The following is a 21,604-nucleotide window of genomic DNA, read 5'->3' as shown; positions in this document are numbered from 1 at the left end:
ATCAAAGGAGAATGGATGCTTCATTACCATAGATATATCCTTAGAAACACAACACAAATTTCTCACAAACAAGAACAGCTTTCCCCGCAGTATGAGTCACTGCTTCCCTGAGTCCTGCATAGCAGCAGAGAACACTTAGCGTGGCTGTGGGAGGTAGCTAGAGTCATGCACTCAATGAACCGATTCAGAAACATTGATTAATCTCTCTCTTTATAACGTGGCGCAAGGTCCCATTGCACCAGTTTGTAAATGTGGCACAGTGTAGGAGACAGCTTGCACCACAGCAGCGTAAAAAAAAAACAGTGACGCTAGCTACAGTGGCTCAATGGGCTTGTAAATAAGCCCCCAAGTATTTATATAACAAAAAGATTTTCAGAGGCACTTCACAGGTTTATATTACATTTTTGTTTCGACTACAAAACATATATATAATTCGCAATGGCTGCCTCTAGATCATCTGTGGTTCGTAGAAAATAGACAATACGTTTCTGTAACTCTCAAAGTGTCTCGAAGGGTCTCTTGGCGCTACTGATCTCAAACAGATGTTTCTAAGTTACCCAGAGGTATTGATTGTATTAACCTTGGAAGGGCAAAAGCCTTTGCAAAGCCCCATAGACCAGAGTGCATAGAGTGGATGCAATAACGCACTAAGCTATCACACATAGGGGCTTATTTACAAACCCCTTGTGCCACCATTGCGTCATTTTGTTTGACGCAGCGGTGGCACAAAGCAGTCCTCTACAGTGTGCCACATTTACAAACTGGCCCAATGGGACCATTGCGCAGGTTTGTAAAGCCTTATACAACATTATACCTGCTCCAGGTATAATGTATGCAGGGTAGGCATTCCCCCATTTAAAGCCACACAGAACTGGCACAGTGAAACCTACAAGATTTCACTGTGTCATACTGCACCTCCACTGAGTCAAAAGTTTAACACCTGCTCAAAGCAGGCGTTAAACTGACTCAGTACATTTCTCTGTGGGGGCCTCCTCGCATTGCTGGGGTAGCGCCATTTATTTTTATGTTAGTCCAGCAGTATGTGACTTTAGCGCCATAGATGCATTAGAATTTCTGACAAATCTGTGGATATGTGCTCCATGGAGCTCTGTATTGTGAATGCATTGCATCTATGGCAACGTTAAGGGGGCGCAGGGCAGAGCAAGAAATCTGACGCATCGGAGATGATGTGTCAGATTCTTGTAAATGAGGCCCATAGTATTAAATACTTTCGTGTGCTGAAAGGCTATATACATACAACGCTAGTTATAATTCTTGAGCTACTTTGCCCTGAATAGGTCATCGCCTACCCTGGCTGAAGATGTAGGTGCCTTTCAGCAGGCACTGAGTGGGAAAGTATAGTCTACACTAGCTACAGAGTAATGAGGTCACGTGGAAGGTTGGTAGCTGAGGGGGTTGTGACACAAAGATGCCTAAGTTCAGAATGATATTAAGAGTGTAGGACCCCAGGTGATGGGGGAAGAGTGTACATACTTCTGTGTGGTAAGTGGGAGAGAGAATCATAGGCGAGGGAGGCCTTTGGCCCCCCCACCTGAACATCTTCCAACCTGTCCCTATTCCAGGTCTTGACGGTCCCCTCCCTAGGTGGGAGCAAATGTGAGCCTGTGGATGGGGGATGAGCTGGGCTGTGCCAGGATGATCCTAAACTGAAGTGTCTCCTACATTACACACGTACATCTGTTTTTCAGGCCCACACACAGGTTGTCTCTCACTCTCTCTCTCTGTCTCTCACTCTCTCTCTCACACTCCCACACACAAACACACGCGCTTTCCCTTCTATTCTGATATTTTGGTGAATAACCCGGATGGAACAATTAGGATAGCGAACAACCAGTAGCCTGGAATATGTTGATTGGACCCAAGTGATTATTAATGGGGATGAAACATTCACATTTAAAAAGTGAATTTGTAAGTATTATTTCCCACTAAAAGCAAAGATTTCTAACATATGACGTCTCCCATGCCCGGGCTCGTGAATTCATCAGTTAGCAAAAAAAGATCAGAAAAAATATTTCGATAGAAATGTGAGAGTCCATTGATTGATCAAAGCCACATTTGCCAAGGCTGTGTGTGGACCAATGCCAGGGACAAGTTTCCGAATGGCATAGTTTGTGGGTAAATAATTCCATTCTAAATATGAAGGCTTCGAACTATTTTTTATGTCAATTTGCAAGTGCTCTATGAAATGTTTAAGATGCATTTTTCTCATATGGTATTAATTGTTGCATTGATGTCTGAACTAGATGTGAGTGCTCAGTCCCCTAAACTACCATTTACATTACTAAAGGAGTCCACCGTGGTTCAGGAGGGCCTTTTGGCGCCATTTCTGAATTACATGGCTGTTATTTTACGTTCTGAAACGTTCTCCCACTGATATGTATGCAAACGTTGATCTTTTTTTCCTCTCACGAGTCGCAGGGCGGCGAATAGTGTCCTTTTGAAATATTCATGAAGATTTATACTGGAGTAAAACGATAATTGCAGCTCGTGCCTTCAAGACGTATTTGGGGAAACCCCCAGGCAAAAGTAAAGGCGCGCGTGGCAGAACTTTGTGAATGCAATTAAAGACAGCCGACGAAAATCCCGGGTCCCAGGGCTCGGCTAATTTTCTGTAGAACTAAATAATTGCGGGTCCTAATTTGTAACAATTAGCTTCAATCACTGTTTATGAATATTTAAAACCGGGCGCATATCATAGAAAGTTGTTATTCATGTTTACCAAAAGCGAAACTCTGAGACTTAGTTAAGTGGCCTACTTGCTGTTATGCAAAGATGTTATGAAGTACTCTCCTGGAATAGGTGTCCTTGAGTTGATGGTTTTCTGTTGATGGTTGTCCCACAGGTTCGTTTCGTCAGCAGTACCTGGGTGTTTGGGAAGCTCATGTGCCACCTAAGCCGCTTCGCACAGTATTGCTCGGTCCACGTCTCGGTGCTGACCCTGGCAGCCATCGCTTTGGATCGACATCAGGTAACAAGATCATTTCTAACGTAGTTCTACTGAGGCAGAAACATGTCAACTGTACTCGTCTTCAGGTCATTCATTGAATGATCAGCGTCACCTGAAACTTAGGGGGTGTTCAAAGAAAGCTGAAGCAAGAACCTTTATTCAATGGCTGGATAATCACTTTGCAGATCATTGAACATCCTGAGAGATTAGAGTCTGGTTTATCATTGTATTAGATATTCATATGAATAGTATCCAAAAGTAAACTTTACATTCCATCCATAAACAAAATGCAGTATTGATACCTGAAATGTACAGGAAGTGGAGGATCTTACTGGAGAATTCCAATGTGGCTAATGTTGCAGAATCAAAACAATTCAGAACTACTTTTTCCCTTACAAAGCAGAGGATCTTTTGTTACCAACTCATTTTAACTGAAACTGTTAGGGGGCAATTTAGAGCTCGGCCAAGTGAGGGCCCTGTCGTGTGTAGGTGGAGCTCGCTTCCAGCTGAATTTGAAGTTCTCTGCCTCAAACAGAGTTGGGGAATCTACTGGATTCCCTAGATTGAAGCCTCAACTGGCTTCAACATGCAAAATCCCTGACCCAGAGGCCCACCCAACGTAGGCCACCAGTTCACATTGACCGTCACATCTTCACGTGTAAGGCTGGGCCTCTGTCACTGATTTCATTCTTCAATGAAATTACCATGTCAAGCATCGCAATCCTAGACAGTCAACAAAAACATGTATCTCACATGAAAGGAGAGAACTTCCTGTGCATTAGGGAAACTTTGTGTGTTTTGGTAGAGCAAAACCTCCTGAAGGTTTTATTCTGCAGAACAAATTCAAAAACTGAGACTGCCACACTAACATGAGGTCCCACTGGGCATTCAGCCATGCCTAAAGTGTAACAAATGGAATAATTTTAGGCACATATATCCATGCCAGCTAGAGATGGATCTCTCACTAAACAAGCAGTCCTCCACCAGGGAGATGGAGGCCAGGATCCTTACACCTTGGCAGGCAGTCAACGCATCTGTCAATCCTTTAATGAGAATCAGAAATGTAATTTAATGAGAAGCTGCGAAAAAGTAACCCTTTTAGCATGTTCACCCCAATGTTTCAGACTGATACTGGTAGTAACTGACCCTAACAGTGTGCTGCTAAATAGGCCCAAGGTCAGTGCTATTAATAAAAGGTATATGGTCAAATGGTACAATGTTATAATTCCAATTGGCAATGACAGACCCTGTAAGTCCCTAGTAGATAATAAGGTGGGCAAGGGAGATTTAAACTACCTATAGTCCCTAGTATATAATAGGGCAGGGAAGTTTAGAGGCCCAGTAGATTTCCTGCACTAGAGTGTGCACTACTGTGTTGCCTTCTGCATTTGTGAAGGTAGCCCTGCCTTGCAGACTGTCTTTAAAAATTAAGGTTTGTGCAAATTTGACTTTGGGATTTTAGGTACATCCCCAATGATAACATACCTTATTTTTACATATAAGTATCCCCAAGGTCTGCCCTAGATAGCCCAGGTTTGGGTGCTAACTAACTACAATAAGGGGCATTATGAAAGATGTTTTATATGCCCTGGTGGGGGGAAAAATTCACCTTTTATATTCCCCCATAAAACAGGGAGCTCCATAGGATAAAATGGGAATATTTTCCATAAGCATGCGTATGGCCAGGAGGGAGCTAAATCTGTCATGAAAGGAATCTTATGAATGGTAATGATAAATCCAACAACTTGCTCTTGTTGAACTTATCATGACTAGTACAGAAAAGAAGATGCAAGACTTTCTTTTCCGTAAGCCAAATTCCAGCCTGCTAGTGGTCTCTCCTGATTGGTCAGCTGTAACATGGTTAGCCAGGCTGCTTTGATGAGGTGATAAGTGGCCTGACCTGAGCAGAGGCTATCTGATGCTGTAGATGCTGAGGGCAGGCCAGGAAGGTGGCTGGGTAAATCAAGATGAGACTTCAAAAGGAAGCCAGTCATAAAGGAATGCATCCAGGCCTGCCCTCTCACCCTGTACCTTGCATATAGATAGTGGGCTTAGGAAAGGAGTTTGCAGATGTCCAGAAAGGGAGTTAATGAAAATGAGCTACACCAGTGGGTTAGTTTAGCCAGGTCTTGCTCCTCTGAAGGAAAATCATCTATCTTGGAATGTTAAAGTGCAGTGCTTTATGGGACAAGAAGATGCCACACTTTGGAAAAAGTTTTCATATTTCTGGGTGCACCCTGCAGCTATTTGGACAAGGATGCCCACTGATGGTCCCCCATAATGATTGAATAAAACTGTCTGATCTTCATTGGAATTCAGATCTGCTCTGAGAAGCCATAACAAGAAGAAAGACCACCCTACTGGAAACCTGGTCTGCAAACCAGAGAACTGCATACTGGAGTATTGCTCCTGTTGCAAACTGGAACAACAGCCCCAAGAATTTGCCTTGCTTTTAAAAGGATTCAGGAGTGGAAAATCCTAGGGAGACTGAGGAAATATCATCAAAATCCAGCACAGTGCTCCTGATTCTAAGGTTATTCCTCCTCAATGCAACTGCATGGTTCCAATTGTAATCCCTAATAATTCCACGTACCCTTCTCCCCATATCCATATCTCTTGGTGTTGTTGCAGTAACAAAGGTTTCATCTGGGATACGCAGAATAAGTCCCTTAGTTGAATATATTGACTGAAGGGAAAGGCAGGTCCTTGGCTGTATGAAAAAGGTGCTTCAAGCCTGTGTTATTCCATTAGGGTCGGGGTGAAATTGTCTCTCTCCACACTACAGAATATCTGCAGCCCTTAGAATGATTTGTTCATCTGTTTTTAAGTTTTGTTTGTAAGAGTGTAAGTCTCACCTGAGAGACAGAAAGGGCTCTAAAGTCAGTGCCGTACTGGGAAACCAAAAGCCACCCTGGTGAAAATGCTCTGCTCCCTTCCTCTTCTCACATAATCTCTTGCTTTTGATCTAGCCTCTCTCTCCTGCTGTCCTGTCTTTTTCTTAGCCCTGTTGGGTCGCTTTCTCTCTACCTTCCCCCTTACTCTGTCTCTTTCTCTCTCGCTTGAAGGCTTCTTGTAGCTGTTGCAATTAATCCTGGGAGGTGGGGAAAATGACGGAGGCATCAGGAGTGGCCCTGGGCTTTCAGAGCCAACCTCAGAGGGCCCCAGGCCACTGGGGAAATTACCAGTGGAATAAAAGGCCTATCCGGCCATGTCTACAATGCCATAATATAAACCCAAAATTAAAAGTCTATATAAGAGTTTACCAATACAGAAAAACTAATACAACACATTAAACTAAAATAACTAAAAGGAGAGTTAAATATCAATGATGACAAATCAACTCTATTTTCAATGGACTTGTAACATGCAAAATGGTATGAAATCAGGCATGAATAAACCAATATAAAGGTGTCTGGAGGAAAAAGCAGTGGGTGTAAATAATTTGATAGGCAAAGATTTCAAATACCTGAGGCAGCAACTCTGAAATCTTCATTAGAATAGTTTGAACAGTTGAATCCAGGGCTGGTATCTTGTGCATAAATGGATTCTTGTGATGAAAAGCCTCCAAGTAGATTTCTTTTGAATTGCCGGTATCCATCAAACTAGAAAGTGGAAAGCCCACAGATACTCCAAGCTGGCATGTCCTACGTAACCTAGGATCTAAGACATATTGAAGGATTGGGGAGGTGTTGGAAAATGGGTTATTGGTAAGGGCAGGCAAGTACCTACACTTAGCATTAGGCCACTAACCTCCACTTAGGTACAGTTAGGTCTCAGTAAATTAAACCTAGCTCAACCCTTGGTAGCTTGGCAACGAGTGACAAGGCTTAACTTAGGAGACAAAGCGTGAAGCATTAAAATATCACAAAAAAGTAATTAAATAAAACACAGGAAACCGTTAAAAAATCATAAATCAATTAAAAAAATAGATTATATTTTTATCTTTAAAATGACACCAAAACGAATAAAATCGGATAATGGAACCTGGAGATATGAATTTTTAAATGATTAATGCTTTCTAGCGATAGGAGCAACTAGCGCTCAAAGGGTTAAAAAAAGGTCACACTGGAAAGGAACAAAGTCCAGAGTTCAGGCCACCCACAAGGTAACACTGTCACACTTACTTTCAGAAGTGTTTGATTCAGGAAAGTGGTCCACAGCACCAGCCAAGGGTTCAGAGGCTCTGGTGTGACTCTTGGGGCCTGTGACTACAACTACCACAATGCACCTCTTCAACTTATGGAGTTGCTCCAAACATCTCCAAAATTCTGGATCTTCTTCCAGTGGTCCTTTTAGTGTCCTTGAAGTGTTCACAACTTGATCCGAGGTTCCAGAAGCTCTGAGTTGCTCCTTGGGAGTTGGGACTACAATTCCCAGAATGCACCATTTCAGAATCCTCAAATGGCCACTGGACGGTAGTCAGCTGGGCTCTGCTTGCAGGACTTGATGCAGGGGACTCTGGGCAGCTCCTTTTTACCTGTAGCAAATAGGGAGTCCCTTCTTGAAGCAGTAGAAGACAGGTAAAGTCCTTTTAATGGTGAAGCCCAAGTGTGCAGCTGGTGCAATCCTTCAGAGTGCAGTGTCCAGGTGCAGGTCAGGGGTCCAGCAGGGCAGTCCTTCTTCTCCTGTAGTTCTTCCTTGTTGGAATCTGAATGGGATCTCGTAGGGAACTGAGGTGTGGGTGCAGGTCTTTCAGTTTTATCCTAGCTCCTGAGTGAAAAACAGGAGGGCTTGGTTCTCCAATCAGGGGCAGGGTCCTTCCCCCTGTGATGACCACTTCCTGGGAAGTGTGGCAAAAATTAATCCCAGGGAGCAATATTCCTCAAAAATCAATCATGGCTGAAAGTGATTTTTGGAGGTTACATCTGGCTGAGCCCACCCACTGGTGTGGCTAAAAATCTTAAACACACCCCTCTCCTGCCCTCTCCTAATCTAATCAAGGGGGCACCTAATTGTCTGGGTTTGCAGGATGTGAGGGTGTTGCTGGGCTGCTCCAAATGTCCTTCCCTGCCTTTGAAGACCAGTTTGGCAGCCCTCCTTCTTCCTGCTTCACCATCTGCTGAGGGGAGATCTCCTCCCCCAAGCACACCTCTTTGTGTGGAGCCAGGCCACTTCACACCTCATCAATGCAGCCTGGCCAGGCTGCCAGAGGCTGGCCAATCAGAGCACAGCAGCAAAAACACTGCAGGGCTGAAGTTGGCAACTTTTCAGGTAAAGTTTAAAACTCTTTACCTGAACAAGTTATATTAAATCCCACAACTGGAAGTTGTGGGATTTATTATAATAATTAATTTGATACCAAACTTCTGGTATCTGTAACTTAATGGGATTTTTAAAATTAAAATAAAGTCTCCCCATTCTAGCCTATGGAGGACATTCACTACAATGAGGGAAAAATGAATTTGGCTGCTTTACCTCACCAGGGCTTATAAAACTATTTTTATAAGGTCCCTGCTTATAGTTACATGGCACCCAGCCCTAGGGGCACATAGGGCACACCTTAGGGGTGACTTATATGTACAAATAAGGTAGTTTAAGACTTTGGAACTACTTTTAATTTCAAAGTCAAATTTGCATGTAACTTTAATTAATTTAAAAGCAGCCAGCAAGGCGATTTACCTACATGCCGTACCATATTCTAGGGACTTATAGGTAGGTTGACTTAGCCAATTAAAATTAGCCTAATTTGCATACTGATTTTACACAGAGCACAGGCCCTGGGATTGGTTAGCAGTACCCAGGGCACCATCAGTATCAGGAAAACACCAGCAAAAAGTGGAAAATGGGGGCAAAAAGTTATGGGGCCTCTGCAATCAGCCCTGTTCCCTCTCAGGAGGGATTACCTGCCTGTAGTAGCCAGACTAGAACACACTATAGATGATTTCCTCCATCCCAGCTCATCACAAAAGGAGGTGGTGAATGAGGTATTAAGTAACTCTGCCTAAGACTGGTTTTGTCACAAACAAATGAACAATAATTTTAAACAGACTCAAAAGGGGGTATTATTACATGTACAAAATAATTATGGGAGTCTTACAGCTGGTGACACCTTCTCAAACAAAAGGGTGAGTGGAAGCCAAAATGAGAATGTCTACATGTTGTGTCAGAGGGCGTAAGAGCTTTATTCATGTTCTTAAGATTCTAAAAATAACAATGTTTACATAAAGTAAGGGGAATATCAGAGCTGTAGCATTAGGGAAGAAAGTATGAAGATCAGCATGACCACCTGGAAGAATATAAGTTGAGAAAGTTCAGAGCATGTGTAGGAAAAAATAAGAACAAAAGGTAATGGGTGGAATGTTTGAATTAATCTCAGCCATGGTAATCAATGAGTGCTGCATCCAGCACATTGTTTTTGCCCACTGTGGTTCCATAGACAGACACCAGTTACATGCACATCAGACTTGTTAACACTCCAATAGGAACAACCAGTCTTGAACTTCCAGGTCAACTCCTTTTCAAGTGGAAACAAAAACAATCCCTGAACCAGTTGCAGCCTATTTGGACCTCACATGTGAGCAGGAACAAATGATCCCAAGACTTCAATTCAATATATGTTACATGGAGAGGAAGTTGAATGAAGGATTATTGTGACCAAAAGGCTAAAAGTGTGATTTTTCACTAAATCAGGTCATATCAACATCATATCAACCCTGATTGTAGGTCTTCGCGACATCCAAATAAACAGTTCTCCAAAGTTTATAGTTATTTTGTGCTCAATTAATAAAATTTATTTAAAAAAAACATTTTTCACACGCCTTCAGAAACTAGAGTAAAAGTTAGACATTTAAGTATTGTACCCATGTGGTTAGCTTTGTAAGTAGTCTGAAGATGAACCAGTCATGCTTTTAGGTGTCTGACTACCAACTACTTCACGAGTGTTCCTCTTACAAACTCAAGACATGGTTTGATTAAACATTATTGGCATTGTCTAAGTTTAATGCATGTGGATATATGTTTGACCATTTATATTTCAGTGCTGCTAGTCGTTCCCTATTTTGCTGCAAGCCTATACCTTAATGCCACCAAAATATGTTGGTCTGGAAGGTCAGATTAACAAACTAGGAAAGTCATTTTAGGCTGAGGGAATGAGGCCAAACATTTTGTTGTGAGCTGTAAATGAACTCCAAAAAAGCCATCTTCCTAGAAATTGTTCGATGTATATTTCTAACAGCTAATCCAAGAAAACACAATTAAGAAAAGAAAATAAAGAACCCCAGACTAACAAAATTAAACTGATAAAAGTTTCATAAGATAAAAGTAATAAAGAGAGGCAAATCAGATAATAAGACGAAGAGATATAAAGGATGAAAGAACACATCCTTTAGAAAAGCACTGCAAAAAGGGCTCAGTTTTACCCTATGAGAAATGCTAAAATTTATGAAAAAAGGTTGGTGGTCTTCCAACACTAAGTTTTGACCTTTAGACTTAGTAAGGCTTCTAGAGGTCAAATATCTGCAGTGGAAAAAGTACGAGTGTGAAGCTGGCCATTGCCCCACTTGACTAGATATGGTAAATGAAGCTGTGACTCCTCTGTAGATTCAAACTTCAGTTGAAAAACAAAAGACTTGGAAAACACTATGATTAAACCATTGAATTCGAGCCTTTTGGTGAAAGACTGGCAGGTTGCTTCAGTCCTTCAAAATTCAAAGTTTTTATTAAAGTTCTGGTCAGGATTGGACTGGCATGTAGGGCACTCAGTTAGTGCCCAAAGGGCTGGCATGCAGATTACTATGTGGGTTGTTTTACTGACTGTTTGTGGACCAGTTTTGTGGTCTGCTATGGTGGTTTTTACTGGTGATTTCTGCTATATACAAAACAAACAGTGCCTGAAACAATCTCCAATCCACAATCCTCCATACCGTGCTAAAGAATAATATAGAGTGTATTTACAAGTTCAAAACTGCCCCAATCTACAAACATGGGTCACTTTTTAGCTATCTCTTATTTTAGTGCCTGGGCCTATTTTCTATCACGGTCTAAGACCAATTCTGGTAGGACTCCTATTTTAAAGAAAATACTTCATTTACTGAAGGCAGGCTCCCCAGATTCCACTCTAGCATTCCGAATGCAGGATACTCTCCATAACGCTGCTTTCACAGCAGCAAGAAAGTATTCCGTTCCAATTTGTCTATTGAAATTCTTCTGGGCAGGCAACATGTGCTACTATTCTCTGGATCTTATGCACCCAGAGGTATCAACAGGGAAGGTGCACTGAGGAATCATGAATACATTTCAGTTCCAACTGGTCTACTGGAGATATTTGAGGTAGGCGACAGCATCATGTAATTCAGGATCATTTGCACTATTCCTTCTATGAGAATGTGCTGCAAAAGTATATTCAAAGGCAAATGTCCCTCTTGTCTTCCACCAGCATCCCATCACCCATTCTTGGTGTCACTTAGGACTGTCCTTGGAGGTAACAGCTGCTTGAGAGGAAAACATAGGCTTAAACAAGGTGTGATTACAACGGGAAATATGTAGGCCTTTTGGAAGGCACTTCAGGTGATATCAGGCAGAATACATTTTATATTGCAAAACGTTCATATCATTAATAGCTAATAGCAATGTAACTTCAGCAGTGGCCTCTTATGTCGGGTCTGGTGTCTCGATGGACTAATGCATCCACTGCAGGGATATGTGATTGACCTCATGTTGCCCAGGTTTGAGCGCCAGCAGGTCTGCTCAGGCCTACAGCCTTCCATGTTTGGTAACTGTAGGAGGCTGGCCTGGCTTGTAGTGGGTACCAGAGGTACTTACACCTTGTACCAGGTCCAGTTATCCCTTATTTGTGTAGAAGAGGTGTTTCTAGCAGCTAAGGCTGATAGAAGGTAGCTATGGCAAAGCAGCTTAGGCTGAACTAGGAGACATATAAAGCTCCTACTATACCACTGGTCTCATATGCACAATATCATAAGAAAACACAATACACAGATATACTAAAAATAAAGGTACTTTATTTTTATGACAATATGCCAAAAGTATCTCAGTGATTACCCTCAGTATGAGGATGCCAAATATACACAAGATATATGTACACAATACCAAAAATATGCAGTAATAGCAAAAGGAAGTAATGCAAGCAGTGTAAAGTTACAATCGATTGCAATAGGATCACATAGGTTTAGGGGCAACACAAACCATATACTCCAAAAGTGGAATGCGAACCACAAATGGACCCCAAACCTATGTGAGCTTGTAGAGGGTCACTGTGACTGTAAGAAAACAGTGAGGGTTAGAAAAATAGCCCACCCCAAGACCCTGTAAGGTAGATGTAAAGTGCACCTACAACCCCCAGAGAGGACAGAAGTCGTGATAGGGGGATTCTGCAAGGAAAACCAACACCAGCAATGCAACAACAGTGGATTTCCGGACCTGTGTACCTGTAAGATAAGGGGGCCAAGTCCAAGAGTCGCGACAGTGTCTAGAGTGGGCAGAAGCCCAGGAAATGCCAGCTGAGGGTGCTAGGAAGCTGCCACCGGATGGAAGAAACTTTGGGGGTCATTCTGACCCCGGCGGTCAGAGACCGCCGGGGCCAGGGTCGGCGGGAGTACCGCCGACAGACCGGCGGTGCCCCGCAGGGCATTCTGACCGCGGCAGTTCGGCCGCGGTCAGATTCGGGAAACCGGCGGTCTCCCGCCGGTTTCCCGCTGCCCTGCAGAATCCTCCATGGCGGCGGAGCGCGCTCCACCGCCATGGGGATTCTGACACCCCCTACCGCCATCCCGCCAGGCCCCGTAAGAGGGCCCCACTTTGTATTTCAGTGTCTGCTATGCAGACACTGAAAAACGCGATGGGTGCCACTGCACCCGTCGCACCTTCCCACTACGCCGGCTCAATTCTGAGCCGGCGTCCTCGTGGGAAGGCTGATTTGCCCTGGGCTGGCGGGCGGCCTTTTGGCGGCCGCCCGCCAGCCCAGGGCAAATCCCAAAATACCCTCAGCGGTCTTTCGACCGCGGAGCGGTATTTTGGTGGGGGAACTTCGGCGGGCGGCCTCCGCCGCCCGCCGAAGTTAGAATCACCCCCTTTGTGTTCTGCAAGAACGAACAGGACTAGGAACTTCCTCTTTGGAGGATGGATGTCCCACATCGTGAAGAAGTTTGCAGAGGTGTTCCCACGCAGAAAGACCGCAAACAAGCCTTGCTAGCTGCAAGGGTCGCAGTTAGGGTTTTTGGATGCTGCTGTGGCCCAGGAGGGACCAGGATGTCGTCACTTGGATGAGGAGACAGAGGGGGTGCCCAGCAAGTCAGGGAGCCCTCACAGAAGCAGGCAGCACCCGCAGAAGTACTGGACCAGGCACTTAGAAGAGGAGTGAACTGGAGTCCACCCGAAGTCAGAAAAGGGAGTCCCACGTTGCCAGAGGACAACTCCGAAGGTTGTGCACTGCAGGTTAGAGTGTCGGGGACCCAGGCTTGGCTGTGCACAAAGGAAATCCTGGAAGAGTGCACAGGAGCCCGAGCAGCTGCAAATCACGCGGTACCCAGCAATGCAGTCTAGCGTGGGGAGGCAAGGACTTACCTCCACCAAACGTGGACTGAAGAGTCACTGGACTGTGAGAGTCACTTGGACAGAGTTGCTGAGTTCCAGGACCACGCTCGTCATGCTGAGAGGGTACCCAGAGGACCGGTGATGCAGTCTTTTGTTGCCTGCGGTTGCAGGGGGAAGATTCCGTCGACCCACGGGAGATTTCTTCAGAGCTCCTGGTGCAAGAAGGAGGCAGGCTACCCCCAGAGCATGCACCACCAGGAAACAGGCGAGAAAGCCGGCAGGATGAAGCGATACAAGGTTGCAGTAGTCGTCTTTGCTACTTTGTTGCGGTTTTGCAGGCGTCCTGAGCAGTCAGCGGTCGATCCTTTGGCAGAAGGTGAAGAGGGAGATGCAGAGGAACTCTGGTGAGCTCTTGCATTCGGTATCTGAAGAATTCCCCAAAGCAGAGACCCTAAATAGCCAGAAAAGGAGGTTTGGCTACCTAGGAAGGAGGATTGACTACTAAGAGAGGTAAGAGCCTATCAGAAGGAGTCTCTGACGTCACCTGCTGGCCCTGGCCACTCAGAGCAGTCCAGTGTGCCAGCACACCTCTGAATCCAAGATGGCAGAGGTCTGGGGCACGCTGGAGGAGCTCTGGGCACCTCCCCTGGGAGGTGCAGGTCAGGGGAGTGGTCACTTCCCTTTCCTTTGTCCAGTTTCGCGCCAGAGCAGGGCTGGGGGATCCCTCAATCGGTGTAGACTGGCTTATGCAGAGATGGGCACCGTCTGTGCCCATCAAAGCATTTCCAGAGGCTGGGGGAGGCTACTCCTCTCCAGCCCTGACACCTATTTTCAAAGGGAGAGGGTGTAACACCCTCTCTCAGAGGAACTCCTTTGTTCTGCCTTCCTGGGCCAGGCCTGCCTGGACCCCAGGAGGGCAGACACCTGTCTGAGGGGTTGGCAGCAGCAGCAGCTGCAGTGGAAACCCCGGAAAGGCAGTTTGGCAGTACCCGGGTTCTGTGCTAGAGAATGGCAGAATGGCATTGGGGTGACAATTCCATTATCTTAGACATATTACATGGCCATGTTCGGAGTTACCATTGTGACACTGTACATAGGTTGTGACCTATGTACAGTGCACGCGTGTACTCACAAAGTCCGGGGAATTTGCCCTGAATGATGTGGGGGCACCTTGGCTAGTGCCAGGGTACCCACACACTAAGTAACTTTGCACCCACCCTTCACCAGGTGAAGGTTAGACATATAGGTGACTTATAAGTTACTTAAGTGCAGTGGTAAATGGCTGTGAAATAACGTGGACGTTATTTCACTCAGGCTGCACTGGCAGGCCTGTGTAAGAATTGTCAGATCTCCCCATGGGTGGCAAAAGAAATGCTGCAGCCCATAGGGATCTCCTGGAACCCCAATACCCTGGGTACCTCAGCACCATATACTAGGGAATTATAAGGGGGGTTCCAGTATGCCAATGTGAATTGGTGGAATTGGTCACTGGCCTGTTAGTAACAATTTAGAAAGCAGAGAGAGGATAACCACTGAGGTTCTGGTTAGCAGAGCCTCAGTGAGACAGTTAGTCATCACACAGGGAACACATACAGGGCACATACCTATGAGCACTGGGGCCCTGCCTGGCAGGGTCCCAGTGACACATAGACTAAAACAACATATATACAGTGAAATATGGGGGTAACATGCCAGGCAATATGGTACTTTCCTACAGTAACTAGGAACAAAGAGTTGTGTAATGATAAATGCATGTTTTTCCATGCTAGATACCCTTCTGGGTGAAGGGGTGAGTTACAAATAAATGTTTTATTAGTGTTATTACCTATACAGAAGTCCTTTGAAACTATGTTACACAGGAGTTCCGAAATATGTTGCGGAGTTTACTAAATTATGTGGGGAAAAATTCCAACTATGTGGAATAATGCAGCACATTCCGTGGTAGTAATATTTCACTTCAACACAAATACAGTGTTTCCCATTATTAGTTTCGGTTTAGCACATTACTACAGCATTTAGCAACTGAAAGGTAAGCATTTGACCTTTGATTGCTATGTAGTACCATAAGTGATGGTCTCTTGTCTAGTGCCTGATTATCCACTTCAGCGAGAAACATTTTTTGTTAAATATGCAAGTTTTGCAGAAGATGGTAGCTTATGCAGCAAGTGCGGTAACTCCTTAATTATATGAAGAATGTCATGGCTGCAGAATCACGTCATCTAAGTTATATCTACCTAGTAACTATAATTTGAGTAGCAATTTTCCTTCAAAAGTTATAGACTTAAGCAGTGCTTAATTTGTAAATAAAAACGTGCCAGTACCCAGAGCTTTATTTTGAAATATGCGGCTGCAACATTTAAATGTGTGAGCCATCTCGGCCTCTTTAATCCATTTACATCCACTCTGTACCTTCAGCTCACTCTGGCAAATTTCTGTTTTCTCTCTTTGTGACGCTTTTTTCGTTTTACTCTTCCTCCACCTTTCCCATATGTGACTTTTGCTCTCAGTAAAGGCCTGAAGCAGAAAAATAAGTGCCGGCCCTCAAAAATAAGTGCTGTGCTTTATATCCTTTGCTCCCACTTCCTGTATCTGTACTTGGTGCAGGGGTCATGCACACAGACAGTTCTTTTACCAGAGGTTTTAGTTCATTGTGCCATACTTTATGGCACTCTGAAGAGGAAATCAGCTATCTTAAATAGTTTTAAGTTTATTATTGCTCAGTTAATTAAAACCATTGCAAACAATGAACCCATTTACACATCATGACCAAAAAATACATGATCAAATAACACCATAACACATATTTACAACGTTGGCTTAAACAGAAAAAAAAACATTGTAGTGTGCCATTCAGATGCACTGATAAACAACATATCTCAAATTTCTAAGAAAATAAAAAATACACAGGAGAAGGAGATTCCCAAAATGATTAATTAACCTCAGTTTCTGATTCTGGCCCCAACCGGGGAACAGTCCTTATTTCAGAGTCATTTGTAATGACTCCTACCCCTTGGCATAGCAGAAGGGTTTTGGGCTGGTTGTGCAAAAAAATGCAGAAGCACTTAGGTAGGAAGTGTGCAAGTCAGAGGATGGATAATAGTTACAGAGGTATACAAGTAAAGTGCATGCTAAGACAGATCTGCAGTGTTTGTCCGCCCCTCACGCGCCAGAGTGTGCAATATCGCAAGGATAATCAGGAAAGGGAATGCACAAGGACTCAAGATAAAATGTAGCTGCCTAAGCAAGCAGGTAAAGTGCTTATAAAACAAATAATGTGCATACTCAGACTGGGCTTCAGTGTTTCTCTGTCCTCTACACAAATAGATTCATAAGACAAAATATGCAGAATCTCAAGGATATTCAAAAAATTGATTGTGGAAGGTCTCGAAATAAAATGTAACTACCTAGTCGAGCAGGTAAAGTGTTTATGCAAATAAAGTGCCTGCTGAAACAGATCTACAAAGCTTTTCTGCCCTTTAGATATGTTAATTCGTTATCCAAATTTGCAAGGATGATTTGGAAAGTTGATGTGAAAGCTCTCAGGACAAAATACAACTTCCTAAGCGAGCAATATGGTGCCTATAACACCCAAGCCCTCGGTCTTTGCAAGCTCTGTTAACTAATCAGAGTTTGCCCTCTCTTCTGAGTTCTTAATACATTTGTAAAGAGCCACATGGGTGAGCGAACAGTAAAATGTTCAAGGTAATCCTAAGTAGAGATCCTCTTGTTGGGCATATTTAGTAGTCCACAGCCACTACAGGGTTCAACCAGTATTGGCCATATTTACTAGAAACTGGTGCAGCAAGGTGCTTCCCCTGTGCTGGTGTTAAATTAAGCAGCCTGCACCAACACAGGCATCCTTCCACCATAGTGCAAGAGTGTCTGTGTTGATTGTTTATGTGCAGGAAGGTGTCCCTTCCTGCACATAAACAATAATCCATGGCATTTTGCTTCTTCAATGTGTGCTGCAGAATGCAGCACACTTAAAAAAAGTAAAAACGTATTCCTCCTCGTTTTGCCATGCTCACACCATCCCTAGGGTTGCGTTAGACTTTGGCACTGCCACAGATTTTTGGCACTGCCACAGATTTATGATTTCTTGTAAATCTGGGACAGCGTCAAAAGCAATAGGTGTTGCGGTGGAATGCCCACAGCAACACCCATTGCACGCCCCTCTGCCACAGAAAACTGCATCGGAGAGACCCATATTTACAAGGAGGTGTTAAGCCACAAAAAGTGGCGTTATACCTTCGTGTAAATATGGAGAAGTGGTTAGCACCACTGGAACACCACAAAAAGTGATGCTCTGGTGGCGCTAGGGCCTTGTAAATCTGAACCTAGGTTTATATAGCAAAAAAAAAAAACTATGGTGAAAAAAGGAAAAGAACAAATGTTCTTGCAACTGCTTAATAAAACTGGAAACTTCTACAAATAACCATAATTATTTTTTTACATTTGATTTGATGTTTATGAAGTATGCTCCAGGTAATGTTCGGAAAAATAAAAAAAATGAATTCTTTAGCCCCATTAAAAGATAATAGGGCATTTGCGGTAATGTCACAAATCTGTTACTTGTGTGACCAGAACCCGTAACATTGATATTGTGGAATCTGGAATTAAATGATGAATAAAGAGGGAAACCTGTTTTTATAAATATTTTTTCCTTCATTGATGCAAAATTAAAATCAGTTTCATGCTGTCTCTAATGGATACTAACATTTTGTTCATGTATCAAACATTTCTTTGATACAAAAATATGACTTTTCTCCAACTATAATAACTGTGATAACGGATAACTGTGACGGAAATCGACTCCTCTCACATTTAGCAGACATTCTTGCGAACAAGCTCTAGGGGACAGATTTAAGAAAAATGTATCTGCACCCATTGGAGTGCCACTTTTCTTGTGCTCCTTACCACCCCATAACGCCACCATGTGTGCACCATATCAAAGATACAGCGCACCGTGGCGGTAGTTAGGGAACTAGTGTCAACATTTTTGATGCTAGTTCGGAGCTTTGCAGGAATATTGTCAAAAATGTTGTCGCTAATCCAGCAGAGCCCATCGAGGCCCATTGTAAACAATTGTGTGCCTCCTTTTTAACGCCATCTCTGAGCAGACATTAAAAGTGCCAAAGAAAATGAGGTAAAGAAATCTCTTAGATTTCTTTGCGCCATTATTTTGTTCCCCCTAATGGGGGAACGCCCCCTTAGCATGCATAATGTAGCGCAAAGGGTTACAAAGTGGCGCAATGCCTGCATTGCGCCACTTTGTAAATTTGGCGCAGCGATTTTGATGTGGTTGGGCCACATTCAAGTAAAAAAAAAATGACGCTAATCTGGCATAAGGAGGCGCTAGGTCCTCTTAAATCTGCCCCTAAATGTCCCTCTTTATTTTTTCATAGTGTGTTCCTATTTTTAGAGATGGCTTTTTATCCGCGTTATTACTTCCACTATATATTACATAAGGTAAAACGGGAAATTAGCCAGTTGTTCTAAAATGAAAACCATTGCTTGATTATTACCAATTATTAAAATCTTGGAAGGTAAAGTAATTTCCATTGTTACAAAGCTTAGAGGAAATTTGTAAAAGTCAGCCACCCGTACATCTTCAGTGTCATTTTATCACTATCTTGACACAAGAGGACACCGTTTTCCAGGTTGCTTGTGGCATCAAAGTTATTATTATTTGAATATGCCCATGAGCGGATAATTCTCAGCTTTTAAAAGCAAATACACATGCTGACATCCTTACAATGAACCCTCTCTGCCGCAGAAACAAATATTCCTTCATGTGAAAATAAATCTTCTCTAAAAATTCATCTTTGTTGGCAAATGTTGACTTAGAAGCTCGCAGTGATGGAAAACATTTGAACAAAACTGCACTCCACCGGTAAAGTTCCATAACCTGCCTCTGGACAGAGAAGATGTAAAGCCCTGTGAGCATGGCTTCCTAAATGCATATTTAAAATAATGAGCTGAACATCCGTACAATTACATACCACAATCCCTCCATGACATTTAATGAGAGTGTTTCTGGCACTCATTTCTAAATGGATATACCAACCAAACACTATTCATTATTTCCTTGAAATGCACAACTACAAGTTGCTATCAAATAAATTGAAAGAAAATTCAGGCAGCACATCAACATGCTGATTCTGTGTGACAGTGTGAGTGGATTCAGATGTTTCATCTTCTTTTGTGAACACTTCAAAAGTGTAGCAAGCACCTCTGACAGAATACAACATTTAGAAGTGAGAAATTTGAGGCACTTCTTTAGGCTGGAAGAGAAAGCCATATTATGTACGTGTGTGCAGGTGCAGAACTGAGATGATCTCTGTTTCTGAAATTATTTGTACTTTTAACTGTGCATAGACAATGGTCTCCATCAAAAGACCCTATGTATTTACTGTGCAATTAATCCCACCGCTGATATTATCAAAACCGTGATTATCAGTAATTCTAGATTATGGCATTACTGAGGATTAATATGCAGAACTTGGAGTTACTTCACCAATTTCCAGGCCTTTTGTAGGGACTGATGCCAGGAGGTTTGTCCAGGTGAGTGTCTCCCCAGTGTTACCTGCATGTTAGCATAGCTACCATTGCCACATCCCTCATTATACCAATCTACACAGAAACTTCTATATCCTATATTAGGGACTTCTTGCAGTGTGGGCCTTATTCAGAAAGATAGTAGGTGAGCTGCAGACAATACAGCTCGTAAACAAAGATTGGTGGCACAGCTCAGTGTTTCCCAGCAGTGGTGACTGAATCTCATTAGTAACTATGGTCCTAAATTATATGTTGCCGGAAAGGTGACAGAGAGCCCTTTCCCCAACCTCAAGGTCTGCCTGCCTCACTTAGGGGAATATTTACAAGGACGTGGAGCAGAGTGGCACTGTGCAAAAATTGGCAGCGCTGAGCTGCGTCTCTTCAGAAATGCAGGGATGCGCCATATTTACGTAAATGTGGCGCATCCCTGTGTTTCCACTAGCGCTGGCACTAAAGTTAGCTGCCTAGCGCCAACACAGGCACTCTTGCCCCGCATTGCAAGGGTACCTGCATTGCAGGGAATGATTGTCTATATGCAGAAAGCTGTTCCTTCCTGCACATAAACAATCAATAATCGCGATTTGCTAGTCATAGAAGTAGTAAATCATCATCGGTTAATGATTGTTTATGTGCAGGAAGGGTCAGACAATCATTAATGACCTTTTGCTTTTTCTATGTGTGCTGCAGAATGCTTCTGCAGCACACATAGAAAAAGCAAAAACAAGAAGAAATAGGTATTTCTCATCGTTGCCCCATGCTAACGCTATCCATGGGATGGTGTTAGTTTTGAAGCTGTCTTAGATTTACATTTCCTTGTAAATCTGGGACAGTGTCAAAAAGCAAAGGGTGTTGCATGGGGACGCCCACAGCAACAGACGTTGCACGTCCCCTGCTGCTGAAAACTGCATCGGGAGGCCCAAATTTACATGGTGGCGTTAAGCCACTTTTTGTGCCTTGTAAAATTTTGCTGCGTTGTAAATGTGGTGCAAAGCACAGCTCCACTGGAGCGTCACAAAAAGTGAAGCTCTGGTGGTGCTAGGGGCTTATAAATATACCCTTTAGAGTCAGTTGGATCTTCAGTCTGTAGACGGCAGAGACTACTCCCTCTCCATCACGGAGGTACTTTTCTGATGGCCCAATGGAGGAAGGGCTGTCAGAGGTTTGGCCATGTGTCAGCCCACGTTATTTAGAGTGGGCGGACATATGGTTAGTCTCTACTGGCCGTCAGTGCCATGAATAACATGGTGGTGTGGGGAAGTGAAAACATTCATTGACCCCAGGCCATGGGAGAGTGACTCCATGGCAAGAGGGTAATTTTGTTCATTTTCAAAAAGAAAATCCTGCTTTTGGATTTTCTTTTGAAAATAAAATTGTAAGTTTGAAGTATGGCTCTGTCATGTTGACAGAGCCATCCATCTTACTTACAATGCATTGTCAGAAACAGCCGTGATGATAGTTTCTGTAAATGCTGAAGATGTCCACCGGAGAAGCAGACATCTCTCAATACTACAGGTGGAGTACCCTTGCCATGATGGGAGAAAAACACTCTGCCATGGAGACGGTAATTCCTTTATCAGCCAGCATATGAAT

General features: G+C 43.5%; 1 protein-coding gene across 1 annotated transcript in view; it reads left to right on the top strand.

The window, feature by feature from the left end:
* Positions 1-21,604, top strand: part of LOC138261367 (G-protein coupled receptor 83-like) — a 94,515-nt gene that overhangs the window by 46,979 nt on the left and 25,932 nt on the right. Inside the window, exon 2 of the mRNA XM_069210240.1 lies at positions 2,864-2,989. Coding sequence (XP_069066341.1) covers positions 2,864-2,989 — 126 coding nt within the window. The remainder of the gene's footprint in view (positions 1-2,863; positions 2,990-21,604) is intronic.

The sequence above is a fragment of the Pleurodeles waltl genome, chromosome 2_1 (genome assembly GCF_031143425.1).
Source record: "Pleurodeles waltl isolate 20211129_DDA chromosome 2_1, aPleWal1.hap1.20221129, whole genome shotgun sequence".
Taxonomy (NCBI): Eukaryota; Metazoa; Chordata; class Amphibia; order Caudata; family Salamandridae; genus Pleurodeles; species Pleurodeles waltl.
The sequence above is the reverse complement of the archived record's forward strand: the minus strand, read 5'-3'. Positions and strand labels throughout refer to the sequence as shown.